Here is a 25,857-nt window from a genome sequence, read left to right on the forward strand (position 1 = left end):
CCAATAGTGCATGAAAAGTACACACAGGTGTAAATGGTAACAAGCTAAATGGAGAAATGTTGGTCTCTTTTGTCATTTGCATGTTATTGCTAATTAGGAGCAATTAAAAATAAGAATACAGTTATTTAAGACTAAAATAAGCAGTAAGGGTTCAAAATCTTAATGAGCGAGACAACTAAAGTGAAGCAGAAGTGTTACTTGGGCAATAAGGGCTTCGTTTTAAGCAGTTGGATTGGAGCAAAAACTTTTCAAATAACCATTGTTTGAATTTTCTGTGACGAAATTTAAAGACTGTGCAAACTTGTACATCTTGCTGCACTGTATAGTTGTCATCAACATCATTATGAATCATGTAAATTACTTCAGTACAATGCAAGTTTTTTGCTTATTGAACAAAAATTGGAAATTAAATGCTGTGGACATCATCAGAGTGAAGAATTATATTGTATTATTATATTATGCTTTATTTATGCTCTCTTGGCTTCAAAATGTAAATGTACTGATTTTTATTGACTTTTATGTATTAGTCATGCTTTGTGTCATTTACTAAATAAATATTTATTACTGTTTCTACTTTCAGTGTTCAATATTTGCTATATGTTGACATATATTTTAATACTGTCCTTTGGTGCTTCTACTTTATGACAAAAAAAAAAACTTCATTTAGTGTGATTTTTTTTTTTTTATATCATTATTCGATTGTCATTTTCTGGTATCCACAATATAGCTCCTTCAATAGCTCCTTCCAGTCAGCTCCATTTATTTTTTTCATTAACTTGTCCATTGCCTGCACATTCACAATGCTGGCTCTGCCCCACCCTGCTTACTAGGGGTCAGAGGTAACACTATCTGCATTTACTTTCCTTAACTCTGTGAGTTGATCTAACACAGGTCACCTCCCAAGCCTTTCCAGCAGCCATATACCCGGTCTAATACATTTAAGCAGAGGTGCAAATATCATGAGTCAAATGTCCTGTTCTTATATATCTCACTCACTTTCTCTCATTATCATTGTCACTCTCACTTTTTCTCTTACACACAGTCACACACACACTTTTTGCACAAATATATTTGGCTTCTCAGGCTGGCTTCATTCCTTCTTATATTCTGCAGACACTACGCCTCACCAAGGACGGATTAAGGCCTCCCACAGGTCCCTGGGTGGCTTAGATCCTACTTTTAACAATACAGTGTTCAGACACAGGGTTATTTAAAGCAGCACAGAATTTCTCACTCTTGATTTTGACACAACACTTGATTGCTTCATCACCCCAGGGTTAGTAATGGGTCCCCCCCCCCAAGGTCATTTCAACTTGCGGATACTCACGTCATTTCATTGGATGAGGGGGGTGGTATTAGTGAAAAGGCCCTTTGCTGTCATGGGCCCCTCGGTGTACACCCAGAATGCCCTGATAGTACAGTAGATCTGCCATTGGGCCCACCAGATTTCTAGGTCTAAAACACCACCATTTGTAATGTTGTTCCTGCTTTCTGTGAAGTCATTACTGTGTACTCAACTTAACAGTCTAATCATTTTAGTAAATGTCTGTGTACCATTCATGAATATTTATTATGCAAAGACTGAATGGATGTAAACTGTAGTGTTCTGTGTTTATGTACTTTATACTGTAACTGCTTGTTATTTTAAAAAACTTGTGCCCAGAGAGTTTTCTCAGGCTTATTGCACTTCATAAATTTGTTGACCATAACACAAAATGATAGTGGGGAGACACAATGGATTAACAAGCAACTGTACGTGAGGTACAGGCTACTTTTCTAATTGTTCCCTCAAAATCCCTTTTCTAAAGAGTTAGTTATTTTACATGAGATTGACAACAGGCTATTGTTTTTTACTCAGATATGTGGCAGCCTTTCCTATTGTGAAAAGAAACAAAGGATAAATAAGATAGCAAAGAGAATATGTGCTACACATCACAACCTATGTCAGGGGCTAATATGAACAAAGATTAAACGCGTTAGAATTTTCTGCTCTCCAAATTGTGCAATTAGAGGATGTGTTTTTATGAATTAGTAGTCCATTATTGTATTTTTACATATTTAATTTCTCCTGCAAATGGACTCCATGAGTGTAGTGTTTCATTTGTTCCCTATGATGCATCAATGAATGCATACAACATTTATCTCAATTGCTGATTGCCTTATCTAGAGATCGGTGTTGACAAACTAACTCACTCTTATTGACATACACATTGAGTATTGTTTAATATGCTTTCAAATCTGATCTGAAGGATATTTTGCTGAAAAAAAAATCAAGTTGTATTTTTTTTACTTTAATGGTCTAAAAAGTATTGTAGAAAGCTTACTCTAGACCAGGGGTTACCAAGTCTGGTCCTGGTGGACCACAGTGGCTCCAGGTTTTCATTTTAACCGTTTTTTAATGCATGCCCTGCTTGTGCTGCTAATTAACTTCCTGTGAATTCATTTTAATTGACTTGTTTTTTTAAGATTTGTTCCCCTGAATTTCTTCATCATTCCTCTGAATTGCTTCTGTTCCCAAACAGAAATGAAGTGTGAAGTGAGTGAGCCAACAGAAGACCAACTAAGTCCATTCATCCATTTTCCAACCCGCTGAATCCTAACTACAGGGTCACGGAACCAACTAAGTCAGGGTCTCAAACTCCAACCAATTTCACTCCAACCATCTGCTTAATGAGGTGCCGATTCTTTTCGTTAATTAAACCCGTTCTTTAATTCCATGGCTTGTTGCTGCTCTTGTGGTGCATTATCAGACATTTCCAAAATTATTGATTTTCTCTTTCTAAAAACACTGGTCAAACGTTTTAGGGACCTGAGCAGATCGACATTCCTGAGATCGTCATCTCACTTTATTTTCAGATAATGTACTTTAGACACCAGTTGTTTTGGCTCATTTTGTATCCCATTATTGTTTGGCTATTAATTAAGGAAAAAGAAGCAATTAAGAGGTCTGAGTCTTCAAGAACAAGCCAATTAAAATTAGCTCAAAAGGAGTTAATTAGCAGCAAAAACAGGTCACTCGTTAAGAAAAGGGTTAGAATGAAAACCTGTAGCCACGGTGGTCCTCTAGGACCGGAGTTGGCGACCCCTGGTCTAGAGTAAGCTTTCTACAATACTTTTTTTGCATGTAAAGGCATAGAATTCATTTACTCCTAACTGGTGCAGCTTCTTAGAAAACCTTGATTACAATTTTTAGTACATTGATCCATTTAACAGCAACCTCTCCTAATCCAGTTCAGGGTCGTTGGACTAGAGCATGGAAGCTACAAGAAAGAGGACCAGTCATAGAGAGACAAGTTAGAGTCAACAGTTAACCCTAACCTACACATATATGTGTCATGGGAATACAAATTGTACTGTATATATGAAGGAAAACTCACCAAAACAGATTTGCGCCCCAGGTATTTAGAACTGTGAAGCAGCAATGTTAATTGCTCTCTGTTTTGTTATTGTCTTTTTTCTTTTGGCTCGCGTTTACATTATTATTAATAATTTTTTCCAAAATTGTTTGATAGTCTTAAAATTATTAAGAATTACATTTTGCCTGAAGAAGGGACCTGAGCTACGTTGAAAGACTGCAAATTGTAATCTTTTTAGCTAGCCAATAAAAGGTGTCATTTTACTTGACTTCTCATTACATCCATAATGTATAACACGGAATAACACCCTACTACCACTATTATTATGGAAGATATTTCCACAGGAATCATAACAAGAAGAGATGATTATTGGTGCCTCTATAATAGATTTCTTTTTAATTTTTGTCCTCTCTGTGTTTTTTTTCCTAGTGATTTGTTTCCTGTGTGAAGACAAAAACTTTAGGGGCAATTTAGCAGAAGATATGGCTGTAGGAAAGCTCTTGACTATCTGGTAAGAAACTGCTGTTTTATGTTTTTTCAGTGCAGTTATTCCCTGCAACATACTGTAGATACAAGGTCTATACAACAGTTGATCAGCAACTAGCTCTTTTAGGAATTTTAGGAAGCAGGATAATTATATGAATCATTGCAATGAACTAGAAATGTTAGGTCCAAATTAGGCACTATTGCCTTGTAAACTATTAGTTTCTTATAAATTGATTAATGAAGCTGAACCATAGTTACAGCCTCGAACAATAACTACCAAACTGCATTCTGTACAGCCTCTTATAGTATATTGCTTAATGGAAAAATCTAGTGATGGGTATGTATCTTTTGTGTCAGCATAAGGAATGGTTACTATGTATATTACAGTTTAGTACCAGGCAATCTATAGATTTCACATAATGAAAGGAACAGCAAGGTCTATGTTCAATTTCAAAACCACTACATTTCAAGCCATATACATTTAGATAAACCTTTATTGCCTGCCATTAGAGGATTAAATTGTTTAACAAATGCCCATTTCAACTACTCAGTTGTCTGATATATTCAAAAAAGTGTAAAAGGATTAAAACACATATTTAATAGTTTTGGAGGAATAGAATAACTAAGGAAAGTTGCAGCCTTAATTCTTTCAGCATTGCACTAGTGCAGAAGATGAGCAGGAGACTCAGAATGCCTATACTTGAAAGAAAATTGAATAAAATAAACATGAATTATAAAATGTTTGTAATACATAAAGCAGATTTACTTTATACAAGAGAGATCATATTTATAATTAGTACATTTTTGTAACAAGTCATATTAAAACCTAACAGTGATAATAGAATCTAATTACATATATTAGTACAGTACATAAAATACATGTCTTTTAATAGCTTTTTACAATTTTGTGTAGTTAAAATATAGCCCAAATAGGCTTGTGGTGACTGAAACAGTTTTCATAGATTCCAGCTTAAGTGACATAAAAAGTACATTGATTGATATCTTACTGGTAGTAGTTGATTGTGGAGGGTTCATGGCAAATTGTATTTTACATTTCATTAATGTTATTTTTCAAAGAATTACACAATTGGAGTGTTAAAATCTATAGTATATTGAGATCTGGCCACAAGCAAAAATGCAGCTGACATAAAGGTGAGCTCCCAGCTACTTGTGTGACTCAATTGACATTTCAATAACTTTTTATGCAAATTTGTTTTGCTATCCAAAGTGAGTACTGGATGTGTAAAAGAGGAAACAATATAAGTTGAAATAACTTCTCTTGAGGTAAACTCAAACAAGTATGTTAATCCTTAAAGGTCGATGATTTCAACAGCAAAGCTTTTTTTAATGGAAATATTACAAAAAAATTTTTTAAAAATGATCTGTAATGATAAATTACCTTGAAGAAACAATTTACCAAATTTAAATCAAATCAGTCCCCTGGAAGTTTAATTATTTCTTGTGATTTAACACACCGACATGACACCAGTACGTACCTTTGCATTTTAAGTCAATGCGTCTAAAAGAAAAAAAAGACTTCTAATGGTAGGCCTTTTCCTAGATGTGTTAATTACAAGAAACTACTGTATTTCTCTGGTTTGCTTAGCTGCTAGTTATATCTAGAACTGTTAAAGCGCTGTATTCTGCACACTTTTTTTAGAAGTTTTTGCCATGATCAGGCTTTGAGTTTTTGAATTTCTATCATTTCTCAAAACTTATTGAGACTTTAAGGGTTTTAAACGTCAAGCAAATGTGTGCTTACATTTGGTTTTCTGTTTGATACATTTTTAACGATGTTGCAAATAAGTAACAATCTCCCGAAATGCCATTTTGTTTTTCTTATGGGCACTGCCATTTTGTGGATTATTTGCTTATGGATGCTATGACATTGCTAGGTAAGGTCATCCAGATGTGTGAGGTACCTGACATAACCAGATTAAAGGCATAAAAGTTAGTGTCATGCACTTCCTGGTTGTCCAAGATGTGTTTATTGTTTGTTGTTCTGAGTTCCATGTTACTATTATTTTACCATTAATTTTGACTATGATTTATGATTTTGCCTTAGTTACATGTTCCTTTTTATTTTTTTTTTGGTTACCAACCCTCCTTCTTTATTTACTGGCAGTGATTCTTGAAAAACATCCTGTGCAACGTTCTGCTTAACTATTAGTTCTTTTGATGTTGACACTTAACATGAAAATTTTGACTTGGCAGTACAGCTACAGTTACCAGAATACTATATGGAATTTGCAGTCTCGCTGGCAGGATCTCTTACTCTGCGTACATTTGCTACTGTGCATTTTTATCAATTCTTATCTTTGCATTTGTAGTCCAAATGGAGGTAAACACTGTACAGTTACTAATACTTAAGAGTGATGTATTTCTTAATCTCTGTAATGCATTTGCCATTGTAGAGTTAACATAATGGTACAATTAAATACTTATGTAGGTACTGTTTTCTTCCATTGGGTCCCTTCTTACATAAATTCTAAAAACAAAACTGTTGAGAGCAGTTTTTCATAATAAATATGTAAGGTTTATGTGCTCCTGAAAATGAACACTAATCTATAGTTTCCTGAAGGTCTCAGAGAGTAAAATGCTTTAATAGAACACTCTAAGATGTTTGTGTAAGTTGTCACCTGAAAAGAAGTTTCAATATAGAGGAGTTTTTTTCCTATAATCTCATTATAGAGTAGATAATTTTACAGGACTGAACCTGTACAATCTAATTTTTAAATATGATGCTTGGCTGTCTGATGATTTGCTGTTGAGATATGCAAGCAGCAGCAGTAAATGCTGGTAATTGGATTGAGGGGTATCAGAATTTTGGGCGCACTGTTAGGAATTCTGATGAATGCTACAGGCAAAAGCAGTTTAAAATAATATGGTACATTATACTCAGTTGGAGGATATTCTCTTGTTTTAAGGTCAGATGAGTTAGATAAAAACTGCAAGATAAAAGGAAAAATAATTTGATAAAATACTTATACAGTTAACTCCAAGGTGCAAAATATGGGATTCCAGATTCTGGGACGATCAATGAACCCTGTGGAAACTCTGAGTGCTTGAAAATCAGAATTTGCAGCATGTCCCCTGAAAAAATTTTAAAAATATGTTAAGGTATTTTAAGTAACTCACTGTTTCTTATTGAGTTAGAGTCAGGAATGAAAGGCGGTGGTCTGCAAATGCTTCACTGGGCTGTATGGGGCAAGGTGAGTGTTGTCAGTTGTCTGAATAGAACTATTTGTTTGAGTGCCTGCAGCTAGCCAACAAGGAAATAGAGCATATCTTTTAAATCAGGAAGGTTCAAAGAAGAGGACAGAATCAAGTTGGGAATCACATAAGCCAGCTGTATCTTGCTCCCTGTTCATATGAGAGTGAGTCATAACAATGGGAAAGTAAAATCATTGATTTTCTTAGGCTCTTAGAGTGCAATGTTGATGTATTTTTTCTTCAATACAAAAGCCAATTATTAGGAGGTGATGCCGAGAGTACTTAAGTTCTCAGTAGTCAGCAGGAGTGCGCAGGGGCTAATCGGTGAACACTTTTAAAGGGAGTTGCTGTTCAGAGGAAAATGCTCAGAGAGAAGCTGCAATGGTCTTTAAATAAAGCCTCTAAGTGTGCATATATAAAGGAAAATGGCATTTCCACTGCCTTTTGTTTCCATGTAAAATTAAAATCTTCTAGTCTGATTCTTCTCATCTACCTTATTGTATATTACTTAGCACCACAGTAATACAATGGGACAGCCCAATTAACAGGGGTATTTCAATCACTGTTTAAACCCACTACTGTCATGTGATAGAATAAAATGCAGAATCTACTATCTTTTTTTACAATTGAATTATATACTGCATTTCGGTGTTGTTGGATTGCATTTAAATATAATTACATTTGTAAATTAAAGTTGATTATAAACAAATAATTTTTTAAAAATAATTTTACCTTTATAAGACTATCAAGTCCAGATTAATTTAAAGCTGGTTGATTTACATATACAGTAGCATGGTATTTACTGTGACTGCCTGTGACGATGCGGGTTCACAGCGCTCCCAGTAAGGGTCAGTTTTTAAATAAATAATCAACCCTCTCGTGGCGGCTTAGCGAGGGGGCGTTGGGCCATAGCAAGCCACGGGGCGATCTGCGGTGTGGGCGTTTCTCACATCCGTGATTGTTCCCGTGGCTAATATGCTGCAGCTGCTATGGCCCCATCGCATTATAAAAGAGAAGCGTGAGTCGGATGGGGAAAAAGAGGAAAGTAAAGAGAAAGAGAAGGAAACGGAGGTTGGCAGCAGTAAGCAGTAAGGAGAGAGAGAGAGAGAGAGAGAGAGAGCAAGCGACCAAATCGGTGCAGCAGGAAGCGAGTGAGCAAATGAACGCTTGCAGGCAGCTGAAGGCAGCCTGGGTGTTTGGCCAACACCTGGGAGAAGTTGTGGTCACTCTCGCAGTGTTTGTTTTGAAGGGCGGGAGTGACCGGGAAGGTGCAGTACTCTCCGGAAGGTAGTGGGAGTTGGGACTTGGGACGTGGTGTTCCCTGTGTGAGAGCTTTAGTCGCAGTGGAATTCCCAAGTCACTGCCAGGGGGAGCCGACCGGAGCCAAGGATCGGTAAGGTGACTGACAGTTGCAAGAGAAGCAGATATTGTAAAGGTCAGCTGCAGAGAGAGAGCGTCTCCCTTGTTGCGGGGCCCAGATGGGTGAAGCATGGGAGACGCTAGTTTTAAAAGAAGGCACCGGGTTTGTTGTTGGTTTTTAAATACTGCTTCCTAAGAAACATTTTAACCTCTGGTTTTAAGGATTGTTTTTATTTATTGGTTTTAACCTCCACATTTCTTTTATGGGATTATTTATTTATGGAATTATGAAAGCACTGCACTTTATGAAAACTTTGTTTTGTTGACTGTTTTAAATAAAAGCACTTTTGCACTTTTTACCATCCCCTTGCTCAATTATTGCCTCCAAAGACTAGCTCATCGGTGACATTACCGACTTTGTTGGGTTCAAGGGCTTCCGAATATCAGATGGGAGCATGGAGCCAGAACCCACATCGTCACACTGCCTTATGAAATTGGAGCAGGAAAAAAAATTAAGTGCTGTATTTTTAAACAGGCGTATAAGTCGGGGTCTGATTTTAGGATCAATTTTTCTGGTTTCAAGACTCAACTTATACACAAGTATATAGGGTACTTGCGTCTGTGTTGATTGGTGACTTTAAATATATCAGGTTTAGTGAGTGTATATCAATGGGTTAATGAGACTGCCTGCAATGAATTGGCATCCCATCAATATTTGATCCCTGTCTTAAGCCTGATACATCCAGAATTTGTTTCAGCTCCTTAATAATGAAATAATGGAATAAGAGGGTTCATAAAATGGGAAGATGGATATTTGAAATAGTTTATCAAATTGTTATCATGCACGGTACAGTCTGCTTGTTATACTATATTTTAGTCCGTGGCAGATACTTAATATCCCATACCTTTTGAGAAAAAAAATATCACTATAGGTCTGATTCCCAGCCGAAGGCTGCATGTTTCCTCTGTATCTGTGTAAATTTCTCTGGGTATGCTAAATTCCTTCTCAATAAAATATACGTAAGAATAATTGCCCGCTTTAATTCATCGCTCTGTGTGTGTGTGTTGTGAGTATGTGTGTGCGTGTGTGTGTGTGTGTGTAAGTGTGCACTGTGATGGACTGGTGTTCTGTCCTAACAGGCGACTCCCTACATGCATGTATTTTAAGATGCAGAGTCAGAAAATTGATGAATGTTAAGACTACAGGATGATGAACTCAGCAGCTAAAGAGGAGAAATGCTTTGTTTAAATTGTTTTGCAGTCATTGTATTGAGAAATTATTGTTGAGATATTGGAAACTACTTATCTACAGGTGTGTTTAAATATTTTGTATTAATGTACTTTAATTTGTTGTGCAGTTTTATTTTAATTTGCAAAGATATATTTGGGGCAGGCAGGCAGAAATGTGGGGCACAGAAATAGTATGAGACCTACTGTGCCTTGAGAAAGGTAAAGGGGTATACATTATAGTGTAGGAAAAAACTGGCGCTGGCAGGATGTCAGAATTAGAGAATGAGATGTGTGGCCTGGGCATAAACCCAGCATGTTCCCTCCAGATGCCTAAGGGCAAGAGGCACTTTAATTGAATGGGCCATGTTGATATTTTACAGTGGCCTTCTTAGGGGCCCTACTTCTCATAATATGGTAGCTACTTCATGGCAGGAGAACCAAACAACAGTAGGTGAGTTTTGAGAGGTCTTAGTCTTTTGTGGTATATGTGCAGATGATCCACCTTATCATGGTTAAAAAGAACAGAAGAAGTTACAGGCTTTAATGTGTCCTACTCTCTCAGTAATTATGTTCTATAAGAAAAGACTTTTTGTATACATTTTTTTCCTTGGCTTTCTGGGTTTAAGGACATTAGAATTACAGTAAACTCCTGCTTGTTCATATGTTTGTGAATTGTACATGGTGTTGATTAAACATATTTTGGTTTTTTTTTTCATTGTTCACTGGTATTTATAAAAAGGAGAATGCCATCAGTGGCTTTTAAGTAAGTCCTTGTTAAACTTTATGTAAATGGCTTTTTTTGTAATTTGTAATTTGCAATTTTGCAAAAAATCATTGCTATATTTTATTCACCCAAAACATTACAACACCAAATTTAAAAATAAATCTCTTATGTTAAACAATTAAATTTAGAGGTCTGACTTCAGGAAATATTAATTGTTTTCTTGACCAGCTCCCTGAAACCCTGAAATGGATAATCAAGTTAGAAAAAGAGGGGTGGATAGTTGGATGGCTTCCACATGGCTCCAATTAAAATGAGCTGAAGTGGGTGCTACAATAATGCTTGTAAGCAATAGAAATCCTCATAATTTGCAGATTTGCACCTTTGTGACTGGAGACCTTATTGTATATCCTTTAAAACAAGGCAAAAAAATAAAAATACAAAAGAATAAATAAACTGGTATCTTGGCTCAACAGTGTTAGCACAGAGAGTTACTTGCATACAGTCTGCTTATGTATTTTATTCCAATGTTGTTGTTGTAATGATGTTTTTACATTAAAACTACTTTTATGGGATTTTTCAGGTTATATTTATAATTTGATATGTCTGCAGCTGGATGTTGTAGGTAAAACTTTTTAATGGTCATTCTCACTATCATCCTGTACACTAAGGTAAGTTTCTTTCAAAATAGTATTAGCAACATTTCTGATATTCGTGACTTGTTCTCTGTTTTCACCTCTCTCTTCACAACCTCCACCCTTAACCTCCTTGACTGTTGATGTCTTAAAAACCTATTTCCAGGAAAGGTTGGCTGTCAGCAACAGTCAATTCTCATCAACCCATCCAGCCAGCATGCTCCCTCCTGAACACACATAAACATTCTCCTTCTTCTCACTTCTATCCACCACTGATATTTCAAAACTTCTCTCTAGTTACCCATCTAACTGTCCACCAGACCACATCCTTTCTCATCTGCTCCAGTCTATCTCTTCCTCACTCATTTCTGCAATTACACATGTTGCAACAACTTACTCATCACATGCACTTTTCCTACATTATTCAAACAGGCTTTAATAACTCCTCTCCTTAAGAAGTCCACTCTTGTTCCATCTTAAATAAGTAATTACAGAGCAGTGTCTTCCTCTCCTTTCCATCAAAAAAAAAAAACACTGGAATGTGCTATCTATAATCACATCTATTTCGTTCTTCTACAGATCAGGCTACTTGATCTTAATCTGTTAGGATTAAAGAAATGCCACTCGCTGAGATGACTCTACTTACTGTTGTTGACACATTACAATGGACCAGATCTACCAAAATGTCACCTATGCTCATCCTGCTAGATCTCTCCCCTATCTTTGACACAGTCAAACACCAGATCCCTCTTGCCACCCTCTCTGACCTTGGCATCACTGGGACTGTCCTCACATGGTTCGAGTCATACCTCTTTTGCAGATACTACTCTGTGTCCTGGCATGGTGAGATGTCAGGGGCAGACCAGGCAAGCACAGGGGTACTCCAAGAATCGGTGCTGGGCCCTATTTTGTTTTCTCTGAAAACCTCCTCACTAGGCCCTGTCATTCAGCCCCATAGCTTTTCCTATAAATCCTATGCTGATGATATGCAGCTGTACCTGTCATTTCCTCCAGAGGATCACACAGTATCAACTAGAATTTATGCATGTCTCATGGATACTGCAACCTGGATGAAGGAACAACATCTCCAGCTCAGCTTTCCAAAGATGGACATTCTTGTTATCTCGGCTCATCTGTCTGTTCAGCACCCCATGTCTGTTCAGATCGGCTCCTTATGGCTAACACCCACCAAGCAAACAAGCAACCTTGGGATGGTGATAGATGACCAGAGGTCCTTCAGAGAACATGTGGTCATTTATATGGGCACTAACTCATCCTTCATTTAACCATGGGACTATGGAAGCTGGACAGTCTTGAAGAGAGTACATTTACAGGTTACTTTTAATTAATAATTTTATGAATGTCCAATTTATTTTGCATTCTGTTAGGGAACTTGTATTAAAAAAATATGTAAGATAGTAAGTTTAAGTTAATAATGTCCAAAACATATTTAATGGTCAAGTTTAATTATTTGGATTTAGTAGATACTCTTGGGTGTTTAAGAAACATTCTACTGTAAATATCATTGTAAAGTGTGAATGTTACCAGCATTTGTATAATCAAAGCACAGCTCTTTTTCTTGATCCACTACTACAATAGCAAATGCCTCTAGATGGGACTGAAAAGGATTAAAATCATGGTAAATGAATATTTGCATAAAGCTAATCAAAATTTTATTAAGAACACTGGCAACTCTTTTAATACCTATAATATCAAACACAATTAAAGATTTTATTTGCACATTAAAGCTTTGAAAATAAAAATGCTAATTTTTTCATTCTTTTATGAAATGCTTTAAAATGTAGCTTTTTACTGTGTAATTAAAGTAAAATCTAGTAAAATGTTTTGATTCATTCCCTACCTGGTGGGGAGCCTTGTTTTCCTCGAAGCCCTAACTGACTTCCATTGTTTTTTGTAGGATGACTTTTTGCTCCTTGTTGCTTCTCCAGTTCCCCTAGCATAAAAAGAAAGTAAATTCTGTTACACATATGCATAAAAAGGTTCTTTAAAGAAAAGTCCAAACATAGCCACTTAAATTATTTTAATGACAAAACCTTTACACTTTAATTTCCTCCATTTTTCCTAAAGCCCCAACATTGTCTCTGTAGTAGCATCTATGTGAACTATATTTTGCAGTGAGTTCATACCATGGCAAGGCTACATATGTCTAGTAGGAAAATGACCAATAAATATGAGTGAGACTCTCCATTTACATTCATTTTCTAATTTATCAGATCTTGTTTTTTCTATGCTTATAAATACTGTAGAGATTTATGCCATTTGTGCTTCTTTATACTTTACACTCTAAAGAAATAATATGATTAATTCATTTTGCCTGAAAAATGGCATATTAAAGTATAAAACAAGGAAAATGCTTTCCACTGTAAATATAATGTTACATAATACAATAATAATAAAATTAAACAGTAGTATAGCCCTAAAACAATCATTATTAACATATATATACATTTAGGTGATATTTAGAGTATAATACATATTTAATCAATGTAAAAGAGAATGTTAGAAGTGGTGTAATTAGAACAACTTGTTTCTTTATTCGGTGGTCACTCACATCCACAATATAATAAGACAATGAAAGGACCTGGCATAGTGGTTAGGCCTTTAGAAATTACCATGGCCTAGTGGAAGCCAAATGCCACTCCTGGGCTTTGTTGGGACCAGAATGCAGTTTAAAGTCACCTGAAAGCTAGACAACTAAGAATTATGGGAGATCTTTATTGTAGTTTGGTGTGGACAAGACTGCTCCATCTTGTACACATGGAGTATGATGTGTTCAGAATGACTAAGACTCTAAAGTTTTCTGTTTACCTTTTATTTTAAGTTTCTACCTATATTCACCACTCCCCCTAATTATTGTGTGCATTACAATACATGCCCAGTGTGGAATATGGCCGGCCAGTCATCCCAGCCAATACCCCCAGGCTGCCAGGTGGAGCCCTCCCTGCAGCATGGAGGTGCCCTGAATGCCAGCAGGGAATCATGGACAGTGGAGTTTTCCTTTACAGCCATGCTGGATACCTTGAGGGCCAACAGAGGACACTGCAGGGAGACCCAGAGACTCTTACGTGCCCTTTAACCTGGAAGTATGTCTTAGTCATGGCGACAGGAGGAATGACGTACTTCCGGGATGAAAAGAAGACTTTTGATCTGACCCGGAAGTGATAGGAAGTCACATGGACTGAGCGTATGGAAACACTTTCGGGTCAGGGAATATAAAAGACTGTGGGAGATCCCAGTCATTGAGCTGAGCTGGGTGGAAGGATGGCAACGCGTCTGGGAGTGGATGATTATTGATTATTGTTATTGTGTATTGGTTTATGAGTATTGTGGAGAGGAGGGTGCTTTGTGCAGTTTAGTTCAAATAAATTCAATTATTGGACTTTTACCTGGTGTCTGGCGTCTAGTCTGAGGGTTCAAGGGGACCACAGCACCCCCTATCTGTCACACCAGATATTATCAGTGTATTCTTTCCTGCAACATCCCAAAGAAATGTATCATAGGTTAATATGAGATTCTAAACTGAGGCTGTGTGTGTCTGTGTAGATATAATCCTGATTGTGCCCTGTAATGGAGTGCCATCCTGTCCTGGGTTGTTTTCTGCCTTGCATCCAAAATTGCTGAATTTAATGCAGTTAGTGATGCAATTTGATGATCTACATGTGGAACAGAGCCATAATTCAGAGAGGAGGCTGCAGGCCTCAGAAATACACCATATATAATATTTCTTCCTAAGAAGCTTTATATTGTTGTTAGGACAACTTAAGAAGGTGCACGAATGGTAGGCCTAAATGAAGCAAGTTTAACTTGTGCTGGAGAAGTGATATTAATTGTAAAGAAAAATATGCAGGGAAGATGGCACTTGATGAGCTGTGGTTCCACATCCATATAGATGGTAAAAGTCCATTAAAGTCAATATTAGGGATCATGTTCATATTACTGTATATTCAAGAGCCAACAGAATACAATATGGAACAGCGAACTTTCAAGCAATGAACCTGGTCTTGAACCTTCTTTGGAACTCTCCGTCTCTAGAATACTCTGAACCTGAACGCAGGTTTAGAGTGAAGATTTGTTGGTAGGTGGGTAGTGCAAATAATGTTTGTTCATACAAGGAAGTGTTGCATATTGGTGAACAAGGGTAATTGGACACTTGTGGGTGTACTTAGAGTGATGGCTGACAGCAAACAGGACCATACAGAGCATCTACTGTATTGTAGGTTTTATTTATGCTGTCTTATATTGTGCTTTATTCAATCCATTTTCTATTCTTCTTCCTTGGTGAGTGTATCTCAGCTGCAATATTTCCTGGAATAAAATAAAACAGCGTCTGCATGTATAGTCCTCAGTATCCTGGGCAATGGTAAATTTAACCACAAGATACAGTATCTGCTAGCAGCAATACACATGCATAATTAATATTACCAACATTGTTTTTAGAAATTAAATAAACACCCTACAATATAAATAAATATAATTTCCACTATATTTATTTCCATTTGTGACATTGGTTAAATGTAACTAATCTGAAAATAAGAAAAAAATTATCACTGATGATATATTATTTCAGTTGCTTCTCCTCTTTGTTAACAAAACATAAAAGAATGTGGTCTTTAAAATAGATTACCCAACCAAATGTACAAATATTTTGCATCTGTAAAATACAATTGGTAAACTCTTATGCATTAGACTATTATGCTACACCCATTATTTATTCCTTTGTCCCTGTATTTCTGATAATGATCTTAAATATAGCCAATCCTTATCTTTGGACACTTTTTAACTAAACTTCAGTTGCAGGTAAATTGTGTTAATGTTTTAAAAGAGCATACTAGAGTTTAATGCTGTAGACATTTTATTATTATTAGATATTTAAACAAGTAAAAAATAAGCTAGCATTGAATTTATTTTGATGAATTAAAACAATGAAAAGTTCCTGACCAGATGTACAACAACGTTACTGCACGTGAAAACTGTAAGCACAAGCAGAGTAACAGAAAATAAGGAAACATTTTAGCTTAGTCTCCCATAATTTATATGCTTCTTTAAATAATCTAAGTGAAAAATTCTTAATTAAGTGACTAACCTTAACCAGGCATTAGCTTTAGCCATTTTTGGAAATGCAATATTTTTATAATAAAAACATTTTTTTATTATGCATGGGAATAGCACAGAACCATTATTCTGGGCTCTTCTTGTTTGTGAGCAAAGCATTCTTATTTTAATTTATTATTTATTTAATCTTCATTAATAATTTGCTTTCCTCCTTCATTTTTAATTCTTGAAGGCAATCGTTGAATCTCAGTAGGGCAAAAGAGCACCAAATAACTTCCTCTTCAGCTATTCATTATTTTGCATTATGTTTAATACATACACACATTGATTTCACTAACATTCATGCATTAACATGAAACATCTTTGGATTTTACTACTACTAAGGTTATAAAGTATACTATTAGTTTCTCTGTTTTAAATGACCATTTACACTGTTTTTTGTTTGCCTTTCATAAAAAAGTAGCTTTCTTGCAGAACAAGTAAAAAAAGGTTAATAAAAGTTAATAAAAATGTGAGCAATGAACAAACGTAAAAAAGGGAAAAACATCGTATGGCATGCATTTATAGCTGTACATTTATATTTTTTACTTTTAACTATTTCAGCTTGTATTTAAAGTGCATATCATACAATATGTTTTTTCCTTAAATTGTTTTTAAACCTGACCACACTGAGTATAATGTTATATGGCACCTACATTCAATGCGTATTTGTTCCATTTCTGTCACTTCTGCGATGGATTCTTTGAGATCTTCCACAAGTTTTAGCAGCTCCTCTGCACTTTGGCCACAAAAGTTCAATACTTGCTTCTTTTCTGATCCCGAGAAAGGGGCAATTATTGTGATGCCATGAGGGTAATCTACAGAAAATACATGCCAACAAATGAGTGAAGATACAAAAAAACAGGGGAAAAAGCAACACTTTTACCTGAAGAAAATAAAATAAGGGGAGAGAGAAAGAGTCAGAGATATTGGGATGATTGCATAAAATAAAAACAAAACAACCAAAAATAAACAAATAAAAGCAAAAAACACATTCAAGGTTTATAAAGCTGAACTAGACTTTAGTGTTTTATTTGTACAGACAGTCCTTATTAAAAGGACTGTGAAAGTGATGTGGAAATATTTAATACGTTCTGCTGGTATTTAGTGTTGTACAATAATTCCACCTGGTGGCTCAGAGAAAGTGAAACACCAGAACAGAATGAATGAACCACAGCTTAAAATGACTTACCCGTGAAACACTAGGTGCGGCTTCTAGTAGTATATAAAAGATAGTGATAATTCAATGTTAATATTTCAGTTGTTTCTCCAAAAGAAAAAAACAGTGCGTATTGACCTCAGCTGACATCCCCTTATTTATACCACAGTAAAGTTAAGCAAATTCTAATAAATTATGTTTTGTTGCCTGATTGAACAAAACTTGTGAAGTCACTGCCCAAGATCCACATGACAGATCAAGGCTTGTACTCTCCTGCCATTCTTGTGCTCGTGACACCAACAGTAGTTCACCTACCTCTAAAGTTCCTCCTGAATTAGTTCTCCATTAATGGAGAAAAATGCAAGATCTTGCATTTCTATAAGTAATGTTGTTATCTTTAATTAAAAATATAGTGTTTGGAATCTGACTTTAAAAAAATGTGTTTTTCCTTAAGCTTTTTACATTTAAATAGCACAATTAGTATGTATTCAGGTTTGAGAATATTATACTCATGTTGATGATTAGCTTTTAGATTATATTTTTGTAACATAAATGTTGGCATGGACTGAAGAATACATTTTTATAACACATACTGTACATGGTTAGACACTGAGAGAATTGGATGTTTATTTTTTCCATACTATTTTTCAAAGGCCTGATTTTGATTGTATTGTTCTATTTTATTTATTATATTTTAGTATATGTTAGTTTACAACCTAGCCACAGGGGGTGCACAAACCAGTGTATTTCTTTGTGCCGGTCCCAAGCCCGGATAAATGGGAAGAGTTACGTCAGGAAGGGCATCTGGTGTAAAAATTTTGCCACATGAATATGTGGACAACAATACAAATTTCCATACCGGACTGGTCGAGCCGTGCTGGCGGAAGTTGGGCTACTGTTGCCGAAAAAGAAGAAGAAGAAGGAGAAGAAGAGGGGGGAGATGTGTCCGGAGGCAGGAGGAGAGGAGGAAGGTAAAGAGAGTGGAACTGAGAGTAGGAACTTTGAATGTTGGCAGTATGACTGGTAAGGGGAGAGCATTAGCAGATATGATGGAGTGAAGGAAGGTTGATATGTTGTGCATGCAAGAGACTAAATGGAAGGGGAGTAAGGCCAGGTGAATCAGAGGTGGAGTCAAATTGTTCTATCATGGTGTGGATAGCGGTTATTTTGAAGGAACATTATGTCAAAAGTGTTTTGAATGTGAAAAGAGTGTTAGACAGAGAATTGAATATGGTGTGATGATGAATGTTGTTAGTGCATATGATGCCCCACAAGTTGGGTGTGCAATGGATGAGAAGGAAGATTTTTGGAGTGAGCTGAATGAAGACATGAACAGCGTACCCAGAGGACAGAAAGTGGTGATTGGAGCGGATTTCAATAGACTTGTTGGTGAAGGGAACAGAGGAGACGAGGAGGTGATGGGTAAGTATGGTGTCATTTTGCCAAAAGGATGGACATGGCTGTGGTGAATACGTATTTTAAGAAGAAGGAGGAACATAGTGTTACATGCAAGAGTGGAGGATGATGCACATAGGTACATTACATCCTATGCAGAAGAGTCAATCTGAAGGAGATTGAAGACTGCAAAGTGGTGGCAGTGGAAAGTGTAGTTAAGCAGCATAGGATGGTGGTCTGTAGGATGACGTTGGATATCAAGAAGAGGAAGAGAGTGAGGGCAGAGCCAAGAATCAAATAGTGGAAGTTGAAAAGGAAGACTGAAAGGTTGAGTTTAGGGAGGAGTGGAGACAGGCACTGGGTGGTAGTGAAGAGTTACCAGACAGTTGGGAAACTACAGCAGATGTAGTAAGGGTGACAGCAAGAAGGGTGCTGGTGGTGGAACGGGGAAGTACAGAGTATACAGAGGAAGAGGATGGCAAAGAAGAAGTGGGATAGTCAGAGAGATGCACAAATTAGACAAGAGTACAAGGAGATAAGGCGCAAGGTGAAGAGAGAGGTGGCAAAGGCTAAAGAAAAGGCATAAGATGAGTTGTATGAGAGGCTGGACACTAAGGAGGGAAAAAAGGACCTGTACTGATTGGCTAGACAAAGGGACAGAGCTGAGAAAGATGTGCAGCAGGTTAGGGCAATAAAGGATAAAGATGGAAACCTACTCATAAGCGAGGAGAGTGTGTTGAGCAGATTGAAATAATACTTTGAAAGGCTGATGAATGAAGAGAATGAGAGACAGAAGAGATTGGATGATATGGAGATAGTGAATCAGGAAGTGCAACGGATTAGCAAGGCGGAAGTAAGGACAGCAATGAAGAGGATGAAAAATGGAAAGGCCCTTGGTCCAGATGATATACCTGTGGAAGCATGGAGGTGTTTAGGAGGAATCTTGGAAAGTGAAAGGATGCCTGAGGAGTGGAGAAGAAGTGTACTGGTGCTGATATTTAAGAATGAAGGGGGATGTGCAGGACTGTAATAACTACAGGGGGATAGAATTGATGAGCCACAGCACGAAGTTATGGGAAAGAGTAGTGGAAACTAGGTTAAGAAATGAGGTGATGATTAGTGAGCAGCAGCATGGTTTCATGCCAAGAAAGAGCACTACAGATGTGATGTTTGCTCTGAGGATGTTGATGGAGAAGTATAGAGAAGACTGGAAGGAGTTGCATTGCGTCTTTGCGGACCTGGAGAAAGCATATGACAGAGTGCCTCCAGAGGAGCTGTGGTATTGTATGAGGAAGTCGGGAGTGACAGAGAAGTATGTAAGAGTTGTACAGGATAGATATGTACGAGGGAAGTGTGACCATAGTGAGGTCTGCAGTAGGAGTGACGGACACATTGAAGGTGGAGGTGGAATTACATCAGGGATCGGCTCTGAGCCCTTTCTTATTTGCAATGGTGATGGACAGGTTGGCAGACGAGATTAGACAGGAGTCCCCATGGACTATGATGCTTCCTGAAGACATTGTGATCTGTAAGCGATAGTAGGGAGCAGGTTGAGGAGACCCTGGAGAGGTGGACATATACTCTAGAGAGGAGAGGAATGAAGGTCAGTAGGAATAAGACAGAATACATGTGTGTAAATGAGGGGTAGGTCAGTGGAATGGTGAGGATGCAAGAAGTAGAGTTGGCGAAGGTGGATGAGTTTAAATACTTGAGATCAACAGTATAGAGTAATGGGGATTGTGGAAGAGAGGTGAAAAAGAGAGTGCAGGCAGGGTGGAATGGGTGGAGAAGAATGTCAGGAGTAATCTGTGATAGACAGGTATCAGCAAGAGTGAAAGAGAAGGTCTGTAAGACGGTAATGAGATCAGCTATGTTATAAGGGTTGGAGACAGTGACACTGACCAGAAAGCAGGAGACAGAGCTGGAGGTAGCAGAGTTAAAGATGCTAAGATTTGCATTGGGTATGATGAGGATGGATAGGATTAGAAATGAGTACATTAGAGGGGTCAGCTGAAGTTGCATGGGAGACAAAGTCAGAGAGGTGAGATTGAGTTGGTTTGGACATGTGCAGAGGAGAGATGCTGATGCGGTTCACGAACGTCTCGGTACACGTACAACTCGGTTTACGACACTAAAGTCCACCAAACTTTTGCCTCGGTTCACGACCACACACTCAGCATACGAACAAGCCAGTTTCCCATTCGGTTTGTACATGTTCAGTCTCTCCCTGTGCATTTCCTGTGGAGGGAGCAAGAGAGAGAGAGAGAGAGCGTCACACACACACACACGCACACACACACACACACAGGCAGTACGCACACACACAGGCAGCGCGAGAGAGGCGCGCGCACACACACACACACACACACAGAGGCAGCGCCAGAGAGAGCACCACGAGAGATTGCGACACACACACAAACACACACAGAGACAGCCCGAGATGCAGATACACAGGCAGCACAAGAGAGAGCTGGAGCATTAAGGTAAGGAAGGCAGTTAAAGAATGCACTGGGCTTGATTTTGTTTTCACTTCTGTTTCCAGCGATCTGTTCGTAGCATGCACTGTCGCAATGTTATTTTTCTTGGTGGTTTACTAAATTACGGATTTTTTCAAATGTTCATTTTTTTCCCTGTGCTATAAACTCATTTAAAAAGTGCTTTTAGCCGGCGGTTGGTAGCGCTATAGCGCAAACTATAGCAGTGTTAGTTTTCTCTGTTGTTCAAGGTTTTCTCGGTGTTATTCAATGTTTTAACATTTAGTTTACTATTATGCTGTGCATTCTATGGTTTAATTAACTATATTTGTGCTTAAAAACTTAAAATATATATATATTTACATACAGTTTGTGTGGTCTGGAATGGAATTAATTGTATTTATTACATACAATGTAATAAAGTTACAAAGGGGAAGTTGCTTCCGTTCACGACCAAATCGGTTTACGACCAGAGTTTTGGAACAATTATGGTCGTGAACAGAGGTCCTACTTTTTATTTTTTTGTATATTGGGAGAAGGATGGTAAGGATAGAGCTGCCAGGCAAGATAAAAAGAGGAAGGCCTAAGAGAAGGTTTATGGATGTGGTGATAGAGGACATGCAAGTGGTGGGTGTAACAGAGCACGATGCAGAGGATAGTAAGATATGGAAGAAGATGATCCACTGTGGCAACCCCTAACGGGAGCAGCCGAAAAGAAGAAAAAGATGAAGTATATGTTTGTTTACAGAATGTTTGATTTAAATTTTTTCAATCTTTTATTAACATTGCTTTATAAATAAAGTCATTGTTATGATTACATTAAATGTGAAAGATGTTAGACATATAAAGTCTTTTCTTATATGTAATTTAAGATGTACAGGCTCTGGTAGACTTTATTAACTAAAGAAAGAAGGTAGTAATAATATGTCTGCTGTAGAAGGATTAATTTGTCAGGTGGTGTGACCAGAGAATAGAGAATGTCACAGACAGAACTAAGATTTTATATACACATATATATATATATACACACAGGGTGAATCAAAATTATGTTAACATTTGAATGGGGTTGTGCTATAGCGGGTCCACAGCTCATGTCAAAGGGCCAGTTTTTAATATAAATAATTGCCGCACTCACGGCTTAGCGAGGGGGCGTGGTAGTGTGGCAGAAGTGATTCCTGGGGGAATTTGTGATGCGAGCGAATCTCACTTAAGTGCACAGGTGAGGAGTCACCTGCATCCATAATTGTTCCTGGGAGCTGCTGATTGCCACAGCTGACCCACGTCTCTGTGATATATAGAAGCCCGAGGTGGTTAGTAGAGAGGAGAAAAAGAGAAAAGAAAGACGGAGGTTACAGGAGAAGAAGGCAGCAGGAAGAGGAAAGCCGGTGTGTGAGTGAATGAGTGAGTGCAGGCTCGCTTGCAGCTGAGCAGAGAGCTTGGGTTTTTGGCCAGCATCCAAGGAGCAGTCGGTAGTGGTGGCTCCCGCTGAGCACTAAGAGCACTAAGAGTGGGAGTGACCAGAAGGAGGATGGTTCGCTGTATAAGGCCAGCGAAGGCAGTGGAGTTGGGACTTGGGATGTGAAAGCCCCAGAGCCCAAGTCGCAGTTTGGTGAAGCCTACCGGAGTGAGGCAAATGAACCAGCAGAAGTAGAAGGCAGAATGAAGGTCAGCTGCAGGTATGGTGGCTCCCCTGATGCATAGCCTGGACGGGAGAAGCAGGGGAGTCACCAGTAGCAGAAAGGCACCAGACTTTGTGTTAAAGGAAAGCTTCCAGTCATTGTTTTAACCTCGGTTTTTAAAGGATTTATTTATTATTTTAACCTCCACGACTTCACTTATTTTAATGGATTATTTATTATTGAAGATTTGAAACACTGCACTCTTTATTGGAACACCTTGTTTTGATTTAGTTGATTTTTAAATAAAAGCACTTTGCACTTTTTGCACCATCCCCTTGCTTCATTGTTTGTGCCTCACTGCCTAGCTCATCCGTGACATTACTGACGGTTTCGGGTTCAAGAGCTCCCGGAAGGATGATGGGAATGTGGAGCAAATGCGCATCGTCACAGGGAGAAACAATTTATTCACGAAACATACTTAATATATGCAAGATGATTTACTGGAATGTCTCAACCTGTTTGCCATCATGTTCAACACACAAAAATGAGCTGTGAAATGAGCAACAATACCATTTAAAGTGCAGACACAAATTTCACAGGGAATAGATGATACCACAATCCGTATTCTGTCCTTCAGGACATTGAATTCACAAACTTTCCTGCTATACACGCGCTCCTTAACCATACCCCATAACCAGAAATCACAGGGTGTCAAATCAGGGGAGTGTGGAGGCCACGGCAATGGTCCATCATGACCTATCCATTGACCTGGAAAGGTGTGGTCAAGCTAAAAATACTACATTAGTGTTAACATAATTTTGACTCACCCTGTATATATTAGGCATTCACCTAGGGCACAACAGTTAAATGGTGAGGTGTGGTATTGAACCCAGCCACACAGGTTAGCTACCGAACAGTTGGTTGGCACACTAATAAGCTTGGCCTAGGGTGCAAAATAACCTAGCACCAGCATTGCATATACGTTGTCACACATGTGCTCTTGGGAGGTAGTCTAAGGGCTTAACTGGGAGTAAAAGGCAGAGGGAGGTGTTGATGAATGGTACTAATGCTTTTTCTCCCTCTTCCACAGTCTATCAGAAGGGAAAACCACTTCTGCTTCTTCTTCACGCTCTTCCTGTCATTCACCTAAATAAAAACCCAAGCATTCATTCTGTTCATCAGACTGTATTCCGATTCTGACTAATTGCTGTTTTTTTTTTTTGCTTGTTACCACAATATATGGAATATACTCCATCCATCCATCCATTATCCAGCCCGCTATATACTAACTACAGGGACACAGGGTTCTGCTGGAGCCAATCCCAGCCAACACAGGGCGCAAGGCAAGAACAAATCCTGGGCAGAGTGCCAGCCCACCACAGGGCACACACACTCACACACTAAGCACACACACTAGGGACAATTTAGGATCCCCAATGCACCTAACCTGCATGTCTTTGGACTGTGGGAGGAAACCGGAGCACCCGGAGGAAACCCACACAGACACGGGGAGAACATGCAAACGGAGTGGACTCCCCAAACCTTTATCTTTGTTGTTTGTATCTTCTTTACAACGTGTACGTGAGATACACAGAAACAGTATATATAAATATATACTGCATATATATATATATATATATACTAGGGGGCTTTGCCCCCTGCTTGCTTTGCAAGCCAACCCCCTCCCCCCGTGCGTCTCTGCCGCTTGTGTTATGAAGGGGGTGGCTTAACGCACACTTTGGAGATGCGGATGCTTCTCCTGCTTGCTTACTGCTCCTCCTGCCATGCTGTGTGTTCTGCTTCTCGATCTTTTCAAAGCCTTACAGAAGCTGCCCTCGCTTCACTCGCTTACCTACCTCCCTTCCCAATCCCGGGCACGGCAAGCATCTTCAAGCTTGTCTTTTTACTGCTCGTGTTGTGAAGGGTGGGGAAGTGGGAAGGGCTGAATGCACGCTAAGGAGCAGTCATTTGGTCTCACTGCTTTGTCTTGCAGGACGTTAAAGTGTCTCTCGTGGGAGGTCCGGTGTGATTATTACTTTCCTTATTTTCTGAATTTGCACATAGATTATTATTGCTCTCTTGTACATCCTTTTTTGCCTTATTTTCTTTCCAACGCTTTTGTGTCTCTTACGTGCCATCTGGAAAGTATAACATTTTTAAGAGCTGGGACCACATGAAGTGTGTCTGCCAAAAGCATTCCAACAACTGCGCGGGTATATGTCCGTGAACTTGTTTTAAATTGTTTGTAAGTAGGGCGTGACATGCAAAAGTCACCGTCTCACGGGTCTTGCTTCCTAAGGTTGTAATGTCTAGTCTCGCGTGATGTCAATGTGTCTCTCTGAGATGATCATGTCTCGACCCAGGATTTTTTTATATAATGCTGAGAGTTGATTCTACAATAAAATAAAAAGAGGAATAACCTTGGAGGTCAATCAGAACCCCGAAAGCGGACAGCAGAGGTCACATGGTATATATGTTCCAAATTTCAGGTCAATCAGTGAAACGGTTTGCGAGCTACAGGTGATTTAAAATCCTGGACAGACAAACGAACAGCCATGGTAGCCTATTATATATATATATATATATATATATATATATATATATATATATATATATATATATATATATATATATATATATATATATATATATATATATGATCATAGTTCTGCCTGCAACACACTCCACTCTGGTTGGAAAAGAATATTGTCCAGTTCTTTAACTTCTGTAACCTTAGATATGATTGAAATAATACAGTTATGCTGTGAAATGAACTTCTTCCAAAGTAACATAATTGCCTAAGAAAAGCTGTCTAAAGTTACTCAGAAGGTTAATTAAAACATTAACTTAGTTTTAGCCCTGAAAGCATCATTAGCTTGGAAAAACCATTTGTAAAAATATTTTGTAAAACATTAGTAATTGCAAATAAAAAAAAGATTTGTATCTATTGTTTCTGCAGTTTGTTCTAGTAGTTTATATAATTAATTAGTTTAATTCATTTTTGGAATACAGTTATGTGACTCTAAAGTATAACTCTAAAAATGCAATCATAAATATTAAGGAAAATCACATATTTTCATTGGGAACTGATTGGGTAT

General features: G+C 37.9%; 1 protein-coding gene across 7 annotated transcripts in view; it reads right to left on the minus strand.

Moving 5' to 3' along the window:
* LOC120533726 (IQ motif and SEC7 domain-containing protein 3-like) overlaps positions 1 to 25,857 on the minus strand; it is a 694,738-nt gene that overhangs the window by 21,955 nt on the left and 646,926 nt on the right. For all 7 annotated transcript variants that reach the window (XM_039760650.1, XM_039760644.1, XM_039760648.1 and 4 more), the window contains exons 11-12: positions 16,769 to 16,930; positions 12,862 to 12,954 (exon numbers count right to left, since the gene is read on the minus strand). In XM_039760650.1, coding sequence (XP_039616584.1) covers positions 12,862 to 12,954; positions 16,769 to 16,930 — 255 coding nt within the window. The remainder of the gene's footprint in view (positions 1 to 12,861; positions 12,955 to 16,768; positions 16,931 to 25,857) is intronic.

The sequence above is a fragment of the Polypterus senegalus genome, chromosome 8 (assembly GCF_016835505.1).
Source record: "Polypterus senegalus isolate Bchr_013 chromosome 8, ASM1683550v1, whole genome shotgun sequence".
Lineage (NCBI taxonomy): Eukaryota > Metazoa > Chordata > Cladistia > Polypteriformes > Polypteridae > Polypterus > Polypterus senegalus.